We start from the raw sequence: 12,559 nt of genomic DNA, 5'->3' as shown, positions 1-12,559 counted from the left end.
CTTCCTCACTAAGCTTAATCATTTTTAGCTTTTGATTAAAGTGAAAGACGTGCGACTCTTCCTTTCACTTGAACACTTAGAGGCCATTGTAAGGTTATTAATTGGCCTAATTTCAATATTGTTGTGTCTTAGGGAATAGGGAGGCCCGAGGAGAGGGAGAGAGATGGGGGAACGGCCAGTTGGTGGAGCAGTCAGAACACACACAACATTTATCGATTAAGTTCGCCGTCATTTATGGGCGCGGTTCGTGGCGCCCCAAAACAATTACAATAGTAACATCAAAGATCACAGATCACCATAACAAATATAATAATAATGAAAGAGTTTGAAATATTGCGAAAATTACCAAAATGTGACACAGAGACACGAAGTGAGAAAATGCTGTTGGAAAAATGGCGCCGATAGACTTGCTCGACGCAGGGTTGCCACAAACCTTCAATTTGTAAAAAATGCAGTATCTGCAAAGTGCAATAAAGCAAAGCGCAATAAAACGAGGTATGCCTGTATGAGCGCTCTCAAATAAGGCTACCGATCTTGTAACAGTTCACAGACCCAATTCAGTTGAGTGGCTCCCCACTTACTCCAATTCATGATCAGTATCAGGTGCCCCCAAGACTTCATCCTGGTTGGCATAGTCTCAGATCATATATATACACACACACACAAATATATATGTGATCTGAGACTATGCCAGCCAGGATGAAGCCTTTGGGGCACCTGATATTGATTGTGCATTGGAGTAAGAAATATATACATACATACATACATATAAATGAGTTGTACCAATGTTTAGCATGTTTCCTAACCCAATTTCTCTCTTGTACAGAATGGCCTAAGGCAGTTAACAGAAGGAAGGCAGGCAAATGAGTTGTCTCATGATCCGACTATTAAAAAATTGAAAAGGTACAGCTGAGCATTATAATTAGTAATTATGTTATATTAATGTGGATGTGTGCACATTACAAAATGTCCATTCATTATAAAAACCAATTCTTATTTCTGGCTCCTTGAGTGAGTTCCTGATAAGTATAAGACATGCTTCATTTAAGAAAATCCTCCTTTAACACTGCGACACCTGCAGAACCAGTTCTAAAGCAGTTGGGACTTTCATCACACCGTCACTCCAAATGAAGTCACCTTTTACAATAGTACACCCAACCAACAAATCATAAACTGTCTCAGTGTAACAAGTTGATCATTCTCAGAGCCTTGATCACTATGTATATATTAAAGCATTTAGAAAACCATTTCAGTACATAGGAAGTTTGGCAATGTACATGGTGAAAGGAAGATTTCAACAGGCCTTTGGAAGAAACTTTTCCATGAATATGGGAATAGCTGGATGAAATGCTTAATAGCTTAGGTTTGTACGAGAGGTTAGACAAGATGATTGAACTGTTCTTTCTGGCCTTAAAAAAAGTTATGTGATTTCTTAAAAAAAAAAAAAAAAAAAAGCAACTTAAAGTAGTGCACACACATGCACAACTGCCATGAGCTCTGACTGCTTACTATCCACAGCTGCTGGCTCAGTGATGCTACGATCCTTTGGTTCCAGGGCAACAAATTATGATATCACAAGGAGAGGACTGTGGCAATCAGCAAATGAACCAAGCAAGACAGATGCACTGGTAAAGTGAAGCCAACAAGAAATGAACCACAATTTACTGAAGCTTAACATTTGTCTCCCATTTGCTTAGTCCACAAATTGTATTCCATCAAGAATGGAGGAGAAAGAGGTACTGAGAACTTAGAAATAAGTAAAACACAGAGTATAAGAGCATTGCTTGGGCGTGCACGGATGAAGTCAGGAAGGCCAAAGAGCAATTGGAGGGTAACAAGAAGGGTTTCTACATGTATGTCAGTAACAAGAGAAAGATCAAGGAAAGTGTGGGTCTTTTACAGAATGGGGGAGGCAACTTAATGCCAGAGGATGCAGAAAAGGCTGAAGTACTCAATGTCTTTTTCACTTCAGTCTTCACAGGAAAGGTCAGCTCCCAAATTACTGCACCAGGCAGCACAGTTTGGGAAGAAGGTAAGCAGCCCAACAATGGCTAAATAACAGCCCAGGGACTGTTTACAAAAGCTGAATGTATACAAATCCATGGGGCAAGACAGGATGCACCTGAGGGTGCTGAGGGAGTTGCCTGGTAGGCTGCAGAGCCGCTGGCCATCATAACTCATGGCAATGAGGAGATCCCAGATGATTGGGAAAAGGCAAACATAGTGCCCATATTTAAGGGAAAAAGGAGGATCCAGGAAACTACAGAGCAGTCACAGCCTCACCTCAGTCCCTGAAAAATCATGGAGCAGATCCTCAAGGAGTCCATTTCTAAGCACCTGGAGAAGCAGGTGATTAGGAACTGTCAGCATGGACTCACCAGGGGCAAGTCATGCCTGACCAACCTGACTGCCTTCTATGATGAGATGACTGGCTCTGTGGATGCAGGGAAACTTCTGGATGCGACATATCTTAATTTTAACAAGGCTTCCCATACAGTCTCCCACTACATTCTTGCAGGCAAGCTAAAAAGTATGGGCTGGATGAATAGACTGTAAGGTGGACAGAAAACTGGCTGGACCACTGGCCTTAGAGGGTAGTAATCAATGGCTCAATATCTAGTCGGCAGCCGATATCAAGTAGAGTGCACCAGGGTTCAGTCCTGGCCCAGTTTTGTTCAATATCTTTATCAACAACCTGGAAGATAGCATAAAGTGCAACCTCTGCATGTTTGCAGATGACATCTAGCTGGAGGGACTAGGAGATGCACTGGAGGGTAGGGCTAGTCCCACCAAGATGGGGAGGGAGGGGGGAGGAGAGTGACCTAGACAAATTGGAAGATTGGGCCAAAAGAAATCTCATGAGGTTCAACAAAGACAGGTGCAAAGTCCTGCACTTAGGACAGAACAAACCCATGCACCAGTACAGGCTGGGGACTGACTAGCTGAGCAGATTTTTTGCAGCTCTGCAAAAAAGGACCTGGGGGTTACAGTGGACAGTAAGTTGAATCTGAGCCAGCAGTGTGCCCTTGTTGCCAAGAAGGCTAATAGCATACTGAGCTGCATTAGTAGGAGTGTTGTCAATAGGGCAAGGGAAGTGATTATTCCCCTCTAATTCAGCACTGGTAAGGTCACAACTGGAGTACTGCATTCAATTTTGGGGGCCCCCAAAAAGGATTCTTTATACAGAAAGGATCTGGACAAATTGGAGAGCTCAGCAGGGGCAATGGAAATGGTTCGGGGGCTGGGGGGACATGACTTGTGAGGAGAGGCTGAGGGAACTGGGCTTATTTAGTCTAGAGAAGATAAGACTGGGAGGGGATTTAATAGCAGCCTTCAACTACCTGAAGAGGGGTTCGAACTACCTGAAGAGGGGTTCGAAAGAGGATGGAGTTAGCTTTTTCTCAGTGGTGGCAGGTGACAGAACAAGGAGCAACAGTCTCAAGTTGCAGCAGGGAAGTTTGGGTTAGATATCAGAAAGAATTTTCTCACTGGGAGGGTAGTAAAACACTGGAACAGGTTACCCAGAGAGGTTGCAGAATCTGTATCCTTGGATGTTTTTAAACCTGGCTAGACAAAACCTTGGCTAGTTGGTGATTGTTCTGCTTTGAGCAAGGGGTTAGATTAGATATCCTCTGGAGGTCCCTTCCAACCCTAATTGTCTATAACTCTAACACCAAACACCCATTTTAACTGGAACCAAACCACCCCAGTAAATTGACTGTAAAATGTATTACTACTGTATAGCCAGTGTAACAGTTACTGTAGCAAAACCAATGCAACTTTAACCCTGTTTCATTCAGTTTTGAATTTATAGTGGCTTAGCTCATGCATATCACTGCTGGAGCACACAGGCATAAATGACAGTGAAGCAGCTGATGCAAGCTCTGGAAAACCAATGCCCCCTCCCCTTTTGAAGCAATTCAAAATTCTTGTCGTCTATAGGCAAAAAGTGTGCCTTAAAAGCACTTTTTAAATGTTCCTAGGAATTTAGAAAGATATTTCTTCAAGTGCTCACAAATAGTACTGGATTTCTAGTATCAAAAAGAGCAAGAACTTTTAACAGAACCCTGAGAAAAAGAAGAAAACTGCACTGTAGAAACTAAATAGGGTTGACAAGATATGCGGTTGAATGGTGTGTGCTTATTTAGCATTCTACTGTATTTGGACTCATACATACCTCAACCTATGTCACAAGCATCATTAGAATCTCTCAATATAATCCAATCTTACATGGATAATAAATTTGCTGCGACTGCTTATTTTAGATCCCCTCAAAGACCTCTTGTTTAAATAAAGTTATAGGCCAGACAATTTCATTGTTTAAAAACAAACAAACTTTGGTTATTTCATGAGAATTCTGTATTGGGTGCAACTGGATGAGCTGCATCTCATTTAACATTGCTCACCAGAAATAATATACACATACCTTATGGCAATCAGAGATACTAAATTTTAATATTAAAGTGGTATTGGCACAGTGCCTTTTATTCCAAGGTGTATAACTATTACTTCATTAGCTAATAAGATCTTCTGGAGTTTAAAACAGCAGCTAATAGCGTAGATCAGGGGTAGGCAACGTTTTTTGTCCGGAGTGCCAAAAAACACAACACCTATTTCAGAAGGTGCTGGAGTACCAGCATGGCAGAAAAACAAAATGAGGGCAAGGGGTACATGGCAGGATGCCCTGCTTATACTCCTTTCCTCCCACCCAAAGCCCGTGCCCCCCAGCCCTGCCACCCCATGCCCCCCACCCAAAGCCCCTGCCCCACAGCCCAGGCTTTGTGACTGCCAGCAGCTACCCCAGCTCTGGGTAGCTGCTGGAGCCCGAGCTGCTCCCAGCAGGGCTTCCAGCATCCCAGCTGCCTGCTAGGAGCAGCCCGAGATCCCGGCTGGCAGCAGCTCCCCAGAGTTGGGACCAGCTGCAGTCGGGAGGCTCCAAACAGCTGCGCCAGTCTCCACAGCTCCAGCATCAGCTCCGTATTGGCGGTGACTGCATAAGCACCCCGGGGCAGGCTGCACTGCCCCGCTGTCCGCCCCGAGGTGCACACACAGTCGTCACCAGCACAGAGCTGATCCCAGAGCTGTGGAGCCTGGTGCAGCTGTTTGCAACCTGCCCGTTGCTTGCTGCAGCTGCCCAGAGCCCGGGCTGGCTACAAACAGCTAGCAGGGCTCATCACCTCCATGCCAGGAGCTGGGGAAAGACCAGGGCTGCACTGCCGGGCCCCTCCCCCACTGCCCACTCCAAGGCACACCTGCCAGTGCAGTGCTGATGCCAGAGCCTGGCACAGCTGTTTGGAGCCTCCCAGCTGCAGCTGACCCTGGCTCTGGGGAGCTGCTGCCAGCCAGGATCCCCGGCTGCTCCCAGCAGGCAGCTGGGACGCTACAAGCCCTGCTGGGAGCAGCCCAGGCTCCTCCCAGCAGGCAGCTGGGACTCTGACAGCAGCTACCCAGAGACAGGGCTGGCTGCAGCATGCCAAGCAAAATGGCCTCATGTGCCACATTCGGCACGCGTGCCAGGGTTGCTGACCCCTGGCATAGACCATAATTTACAGTTATTATTTATGCCTATACAAATTAAATCAGGAAGTGAAAAATACGGTTTCCAACCAGATCATATACAAGTCTATAAATGAAATTTACCAAGACCTCTTCATAAAGGCACAATACAAACATCAGAAATAAAGCACTACCCTTGAAGAAATACACATCCATTCCCAGCTAGCATCAATACTTAATGCTCTACACAAAAGGCATCCGAAGCTCCTTTGCAGAAGTTCAGTTAGTAACTTTGGCAAATAAATGACTGTGTATTAATTCAGCTGGTTAAACAGCACACTGAGAAAGAACAAACAGACTGGTGCAGTACAAACTGCTACTAGCTTATCAGCACTGCAAACTCATTTTGAATCTGTAAAAAGTCCTGAGGATTCCAATTAGAACAGGACCAAATATGTACATTTCCATTACCATTTTATATTGATCTTGCAATAATGGCATGTTATTTAGTCATGATCTCTGCTCAAAAATAAGCAAATAGCCAGGTTTAATCTATGTAAGGTGTGTGTTCATCTAGTTTCCATGCTGAGGGTCATAAAACCAGGATTTGGAGTTTCAAGCCTCATAAATCTCTCACAAGGGGCAAGATGAGGAAAAGATCAGGTAGGACAGCTATGTTTGTTCTCCTCCTAAGAGTGAGGATCACAAAGAAAGCTTTCATTAGTGCCCAGAACTGAATGCAAAAGTTACTGCTTGATATCTCAGAATTTAGAAGAAATGCTTCAGAAGGCTTTTAAGCGGTTAGCAATCTGCTGCTTTAAGGCTAGTTTTTATTATGCAGGGTGGATGAACAAAAGCACAACATTATCTCAGGAACCAGAGAGTACTGTAGTTTACATCACTAAATTCTGACTCCAGACTGGGTACTTTAAGCATCACTTCACCTATTACCAATCACAATGGATGGGTTTAAACTAAAAACTCAAACACCCCCCCCACCTTCTGCTACAAAGCAATTAAGTTGAAAGTATGTCAGCTTCAATTAGGGATTGACCAATTAGCTCAAGAAAGACAAATAAGAACTGAAGCAAGGATGTGCTTATGCCCCCAAAAACAGAAACTCTGAGGCGTGGGTTACAATACCCATCCCCACAAACAGTCCCTTTAAAAGAAAATCCTGTTCATTAAGATTGTGCCTGTGAGCAACAAAGATGGGACCCCAGCTGACTGGGTACCGTACAAAAAAACTATAAGTCACCGCTACAATTTCCAATTTAAATAAAAATTGCTTCTAAATCTAGCTCCTTCTCCCATGACCTCTAAAATCCATTCACAGTGTATTAGTAGGCTATAATACTCCAATTCATGGCATTAAGCAACATAAAACCAGCAAAGTGATTAAATGATGAGAAATAATTCTAAATTCCTCAATTAACTATAAATAAGAGGCCGCATAGCAATGCCTTTCTTTTTTTGCAAAACAGCACAGGGCTACGATCCGTCGGCACAACTTCAGAACTGCCTCATGTTACAATGAGAACTGAAACCTGCCACTACTCTGTTTTAGTTTCTCTCAGGCTACACATCAACAGGTGAAGAGTACTGAAAGAATTTGGAAGCTTTGGTTGCTTTCACAGAGTCATATATAACTAACAAATTGACTGGTGCTAGAAAAGTCATCAACCACAAGGGAAATAAAACCTGGGGCAAAGTTTCTCTTCACTTTATTATACAGTTTCTTATGCACTTATTTCATGTTTTTGACCTTCATAAGTCTTCACAATGCAGTGAAGCTGACCTTTTAAATTGCAAGGGTCTTTTTATAGCAGAGATACCATTTGCTACTGAAGCAAAGTTTAATTAGTAATTAGAATGAATTACATACAATTTGGTCCCACAATTCCCATTTAAGATGGTGTAGGATAGTGATTCTCAACCAGGATGCCACGGAGGGGACAACACAATGTTAGCACTGTTAGGTTTACAAACATAGATTTACAAAAAAAAGCTGGAGATTTCAAATAGAAATCTAGCGTTGTGGCCTTTCTGAGTTCTTTGCAACAAAAAACTGCTCTATTATTTTTATATAGGTAGAAAAAAAGTGAAAACTAAAAGCTGGTATTTTCCAAGTATTTTCTTGAGTCTATCCAGGGATGCCTCAAGTCTAAAAAAGCTGAGAACTGCTTATGTAGCAGTATAGTTTGACTTGTGCAAATGCAAAAGTGCACACATGCCAGAGATGCACCGAGATCTTAATGACACCTGCACCTCCTGTAAAAAACATGGCAACCCTGGTATTCTGAATTCTGCCCTGCACATCACAATCCAAACCTAATTTAGGATGCTGCTCCTTTGACCTAACAAACAAGAAAAGAAGGGTAGAATTTGGACTTTAAGAGTAAAAAACAGCACAACTCCGTGCTTTATGGAGGCCAAAATTTATACTGGCAGAAGGGCATATACTTAATGGCATGTGCTTCAATTGCCATGCAGATCCAAGAAGAGATGTACCAAAGATTTCAACCTAGAAACTAATGATCTTAATAACTGCTCACCTACTTCAGAAAAGACTTGTAGGTATTAAAGTAATAGTAATAGAAAAAGGAATTAAAGTACTAGATATGTGGTAAGCATACTTTAAACAAGAAGAATCTTTGGGCCAGGATGGTTGTTCCTTCATTCTATATTCATTTAGGGTCAAAGCACTTCCTAAATTTTAAGATGAATTGAATTTGTTCTTAATGAAAGTGAACTTTTATGTACTTATATGCAGCAGATACAGCTCATGCTACTGCCCAGGCTTTTTCCATCCATTGACCCACACCAACATGGACCCACTCCTGAGCTGGAAAGATTACCTGTAGGCGTGTAAGAGGTATACTTAAGTGTCACGGGCTCTTAAGTCTTTGGCCTCTGAGCACTCCTACTATCTGCTATATGCATTCTCATTGGTAAGGAACTAAACTGATACTTGTCAACTAATTTTGCAGACTGGGTACAAAAGTAATCTTTTGGTTTCTACTCATCTGATCCAGATTTGAACCTGCAGCCTAAGAGACAGAAGGTTCATTCTATCACGAGGTTGCAACCAGGGTTCGAATTACACTTTGACATTTGGGGGCTTCTCCTGGGTTGGATCTGTGGGGCTGAATTTGGGCAGCAGCATGCATCCAGGAGTGCACAGCTACACCATGTTGTGTTCATGCAGCATGGACCCAGGGGCATGCACTCATGAAGAGCCAGGAATGTGCACCAGCATGGTGTTCTGGCAAGGCAGAGGCAGAGAACTGGTGGCATATAGCTGCATGGACCCACGTTCATGCAGCCTCACACCTCCAACTCCACATCGCTGCCCAGAAGCACAGGGCTCTAGCTGGTCAGCAGTGCCAGGAACATACGACAGTGAGGAGCCAAGGGGCAGTGAGCTTCTGGTAGCACAAAGGACTACCAATGGACTGGATGCAACAGTTCCATGGGCCAGATACAGCCCACAGGCCATATGTTTGACATCCCTGGTCTGTCCTTCAACTTCGACCCATCCTCCATGGCCAGAAATGCCTTATTTCACTGTTGGCTGAACCTTTTCAGTTAGATGCGATTCTCACTGCTTGTCATGTGTGCCTTGATCACTTTTGGTCCAGACTATCATATAACCCTTTCTACTTAGAGGTACACTACATGGTGACCTAGCTAGCAAAACATGCAACTCCCAAACTTCTATCTACAGCATACTGCACTAGGTCTGTACTCACTGCCAATTCATTGTTAGGAATAATTAATGTTCTTGCTTATTATCTTTGATGTCACTGAAGCTCCAAGTGTACTCATTCTTTACATGCCCCTTCCACTTAAAGCTGGCAAAAATGTTTGTGGCCTGGTGTTTGCAGTGGCATGGTTTCAGTTCTGCAGTTCATACCCACAAAAGGTCTAACAGATCTTGCAACTTTCCATTCTCTCACCTTATTTTTCCATCTGCACCAACTGTGTGGGCACAATTTAAACAGAAACAGCTCCATGATTATTCATTTCTTGCCACAGACACCACCATGCAATACAAAACAAACCCAAGATTTTGTGGGTCACACAACTGGTAGTTCATCCAATAAAAGATAACACAAAACAAACAAAAAGCCACTTGCCTCATGGAGCATTAAAGACATTTTTTTTTAAATAGTGCATCTTGGATATGATGATTGATGTTTTCTCTTTGCCTTTGACTTTTTAATGATGGGAACATGACTTTCTCCAGAACACCACACCACAGGATATATGGTTGTGACAACTGTTGTTCTTGAATACATTCACCATGCTTTATCTGTACCAATATAATTTTTTAATCCCAAATAATTGTTTCACAAGCTTCACAATTATCATACCAATGTAAATGCATGTCAAAATCTTCTAATTTCTACAAGAATTCTGCCCGTAACCTTAGTTCATGCTGCCTAAAATGGGATGAGTTTTGTCACACAGGATGAGAGTTCGCTGGATCAGAACTCGCAAGTGCAGGGTATATTAGTTAGATACATCTTTGCTATTCTGCTTGGATGGAGAAGAAACAATTTATTTTCCAGTTCACATTATGTAAGAAGATACCTTGAAAAAATCTATTTTTAGTCCTTCTAGCTGAGGGAAACAAAGAAACTGATTTATCTATGACTCTGACATCTCTCAAACAAAAATATGAGCTGACACTTCTACATTTCCATGAAATGTGGATCCAAGCCTTACAGCTTAAGGGGTTCATTAAATGTATCTGTTTCAGAGCCCTGCTATGAACCACCCTTCCTTTCACTTTAGTGAACTTACGTTTTCAAAAGGATTTTGAGACATTAAAGGGAAACACATTTATCCAGCTGCATGCAATTCACTTCCTCTCACCTACTATTATGGAGTGACTGTAGTTGTTCACATCTGCAGTCTGCAGATGGAGACTTACAGAACTGAAACTGACTGAATATCACCAGAGCCGGGGAAGAATTTTCTTACCAAGTTTCACGCCCAGCAAACACAGGAGCCTGGAGCTCACCTGAAGCTACAGACCCCCCCCAAAAAATTAGGTGGATATAATGAATCCTGTCATTTTCAGCAATGTTGTACTTCAGCAAGCACTCTCATTCAAAGACATATCCCCAGGATCACTAGTCCCTTATGAATAAAGAGGAGGATCCTGTCAAACTGCATAATTTAGAGGCCTGATTTAGCAGGCACAAACAAAACCATTTTGCACCGGAGGACTAATTCATTTTGATTCTCCCAAGTCGTCTTAACATTTCAGAGGGGATTACAGATGAAGTTCCATGATCAATTTACGTGGGAAGCATCTTCTTGTTGCTGATTTTCCCAATTCACCAATGCTTGTTTTGCAGTGTTATTATAACAGCACTAAACAGCGTGATGCAGATGTGCATGTGCAGCAGGGAAGGGAATCTTAGCTGCACATTTCCTGCTTCTTTAGGGAGTTAGAGGGATTCAGCACTTCTTTTCAGAAAGACACAACAAGCCCAAAAAATACTATTTAGCACCTGCACTCACAGCTCCACATTAACCAAGTTACTCAGGCCCCTGGCAGAGGTGCAATTACAAGTGCAACAACACCAGACATACAGTCATGAGTGGCAAGAAGCATGACTGTGGGTCAGAGCATCAGACCCCATCACGCCACACTGCTGGTGCAGGGCGAGCCCAGGACCCTGATCCCCCTGCACCAGCAATACAGGGCGAGGGGATCTGATGATCCATCAGCAGCCTGGGTTCCCCCTGCGCCAGCAAGCATCCCCCGGCTGGGAGCTCCCATGTGCAGGGGCACAGTGCAGCCCGGCTCCAGCTCCCGGCCTAGGGAGCCAACACAGCCCTGCACTACAACACCCCCCGGAGCCTGGCAGCAGCTGGGCGTCCAGGGCCCCTCTGCGTTCTGGAGGCCGGGAGCCGCCGGCCGGGCCACGAGAGGGGCCGGACACAAAGTTCCTCCACATGCCGGGGCCGGGGCCCTCGCGCCTCCTGCCTTCCTCCGCAGCCGAAGACGCACTGGGGGGCGGGACAGGGCGCACTCACCGGCGGAGGTCAAAGGGCATGGTGGTGGCGCGGCCCCGGCCCGGCTCTAGGTCCCGCGCGTGCCGGCTGCAGGACCCGGAAGTGACACGTCCGAAAAGCGCTGCCCCATTGGGCGCTCGGCGCCGCTTCCGCTGCCCCCTTAAAGGGACAGGCCTCGCCGCGCGAGCCCACGTGGAGCAGCGCGGGGCGGCGCCGCCGGGTCCCGGAGGCAGGGTCTGACCTGAGGCCGGTGCGTGGCGCCCAGGAGAGTTGGCTGAGTGGGAGGTCCTGAAGGTCAGAGGGACGGCAGGCAGAGCAGAGGCTTCAGGCTTTGTTGGGCAGATCTTGCGCTGCAGGTGTAGCGCGGCTTGCGAGGCCAGCGCAGCCCGTTCCCCTTCTGGAGACCGGCGTCCCGGTGGGACCACAGTGAGCAACCAGACACGTGCCTGTCTCCAGAGATGTCTTTCTGCCACGGGGCTCCTCTCTGGACACGGCCCCGAGCGCGGCCTGGCTCCCACCGTCACTCCCCGCTCTTGCAAATCTCTTGGCCTGTCCATTGTCGTTGGAAAATGGAAACAAGGAGAAGTTGAAGTGTCCAAAATAACTTGAGCATCCTTGGTTCAGATGCTTTGGACAGATGGTTTTGCTGCTTGCACCTTTAGCATTGGCAGTGCATAGGGGGTGCACGCAGGTGCACGTGCACCCCCGAGTGTGGTGGTGCACCCCTTGCGAAAAGGCACTGCCGACACTATAAAAGCGGGTTGGCTGCCGGTTCGCAATATGCCGGTCACTTCTGCCCTTCCAGTCTGGCAGCTGACCCTCCTATGGACCCTTAACCAACCCTTCATGGCCCGGTACTGGGCTGCGGCCTGGGGTTCGGGAACTTCTGCCCTACAGTTTAATTTCTAGGGCTTTCTTCATCTTAGTTTCAACCTCTTCTCTAGAAGGCTCAGGACAAGCGTAGTGGTTTCTTAACCTGGCAGGGGTAATACCATGTATCTGTGTCCAAAAAGGCAGTTTTCCTGAACCA

The 12,559-nt window shown here is 45.2% G+C and overlaps 1 protein-coding gene across 2 annotated transcripts in view; it reads right to left on the bottom strand.

Moving 5' to 3' along the window:
- Positions 1–11,653, bottom strand: part of ERGIC1 (endoplasmic reticulum-golgi intermediate compartment 1) — a 92,302-nt gene extending 80,649 nt beyond the window's left edge. For both annotated transcript variants that reach the window (XM_019534956.1, XM_019534957.1), the window contains exon 1: positions 11,551–11,653. In XM_019534956.1, the coding sequence (XP_019390501.1) occupies positions 11,551–11,570 (20 nt within the window). In that variant the 5' untranslated portion in view covers positions 11,571–11,653. The remainder of the gene's footprint in view (positions 1–11,550) is intronic.
- Between the last annotated feature and the right edge of the window lie 906 nt (positions 11,654–12,559).

The sequence above is a fragment of the Crocodylus porosus genome, unplaced genomic scaffold (genome assembly GCF_001723895.1).
Source record: "Crocodylus porosus isolate Cpor-Errol unplaced genomic scaffold, CroPor_comp1, whole genome shotgun sequence".
Classification (NCBI taxonomy): domain Eukaryota; kingdom Metazoa; phylum Chordata; order Crocodylia; family Crocodylidae; genus Crocodylus; species Crocodylus porosus.
This window is presented reverse-complemented; position numbering and strand designations above follow the sequence as displayed.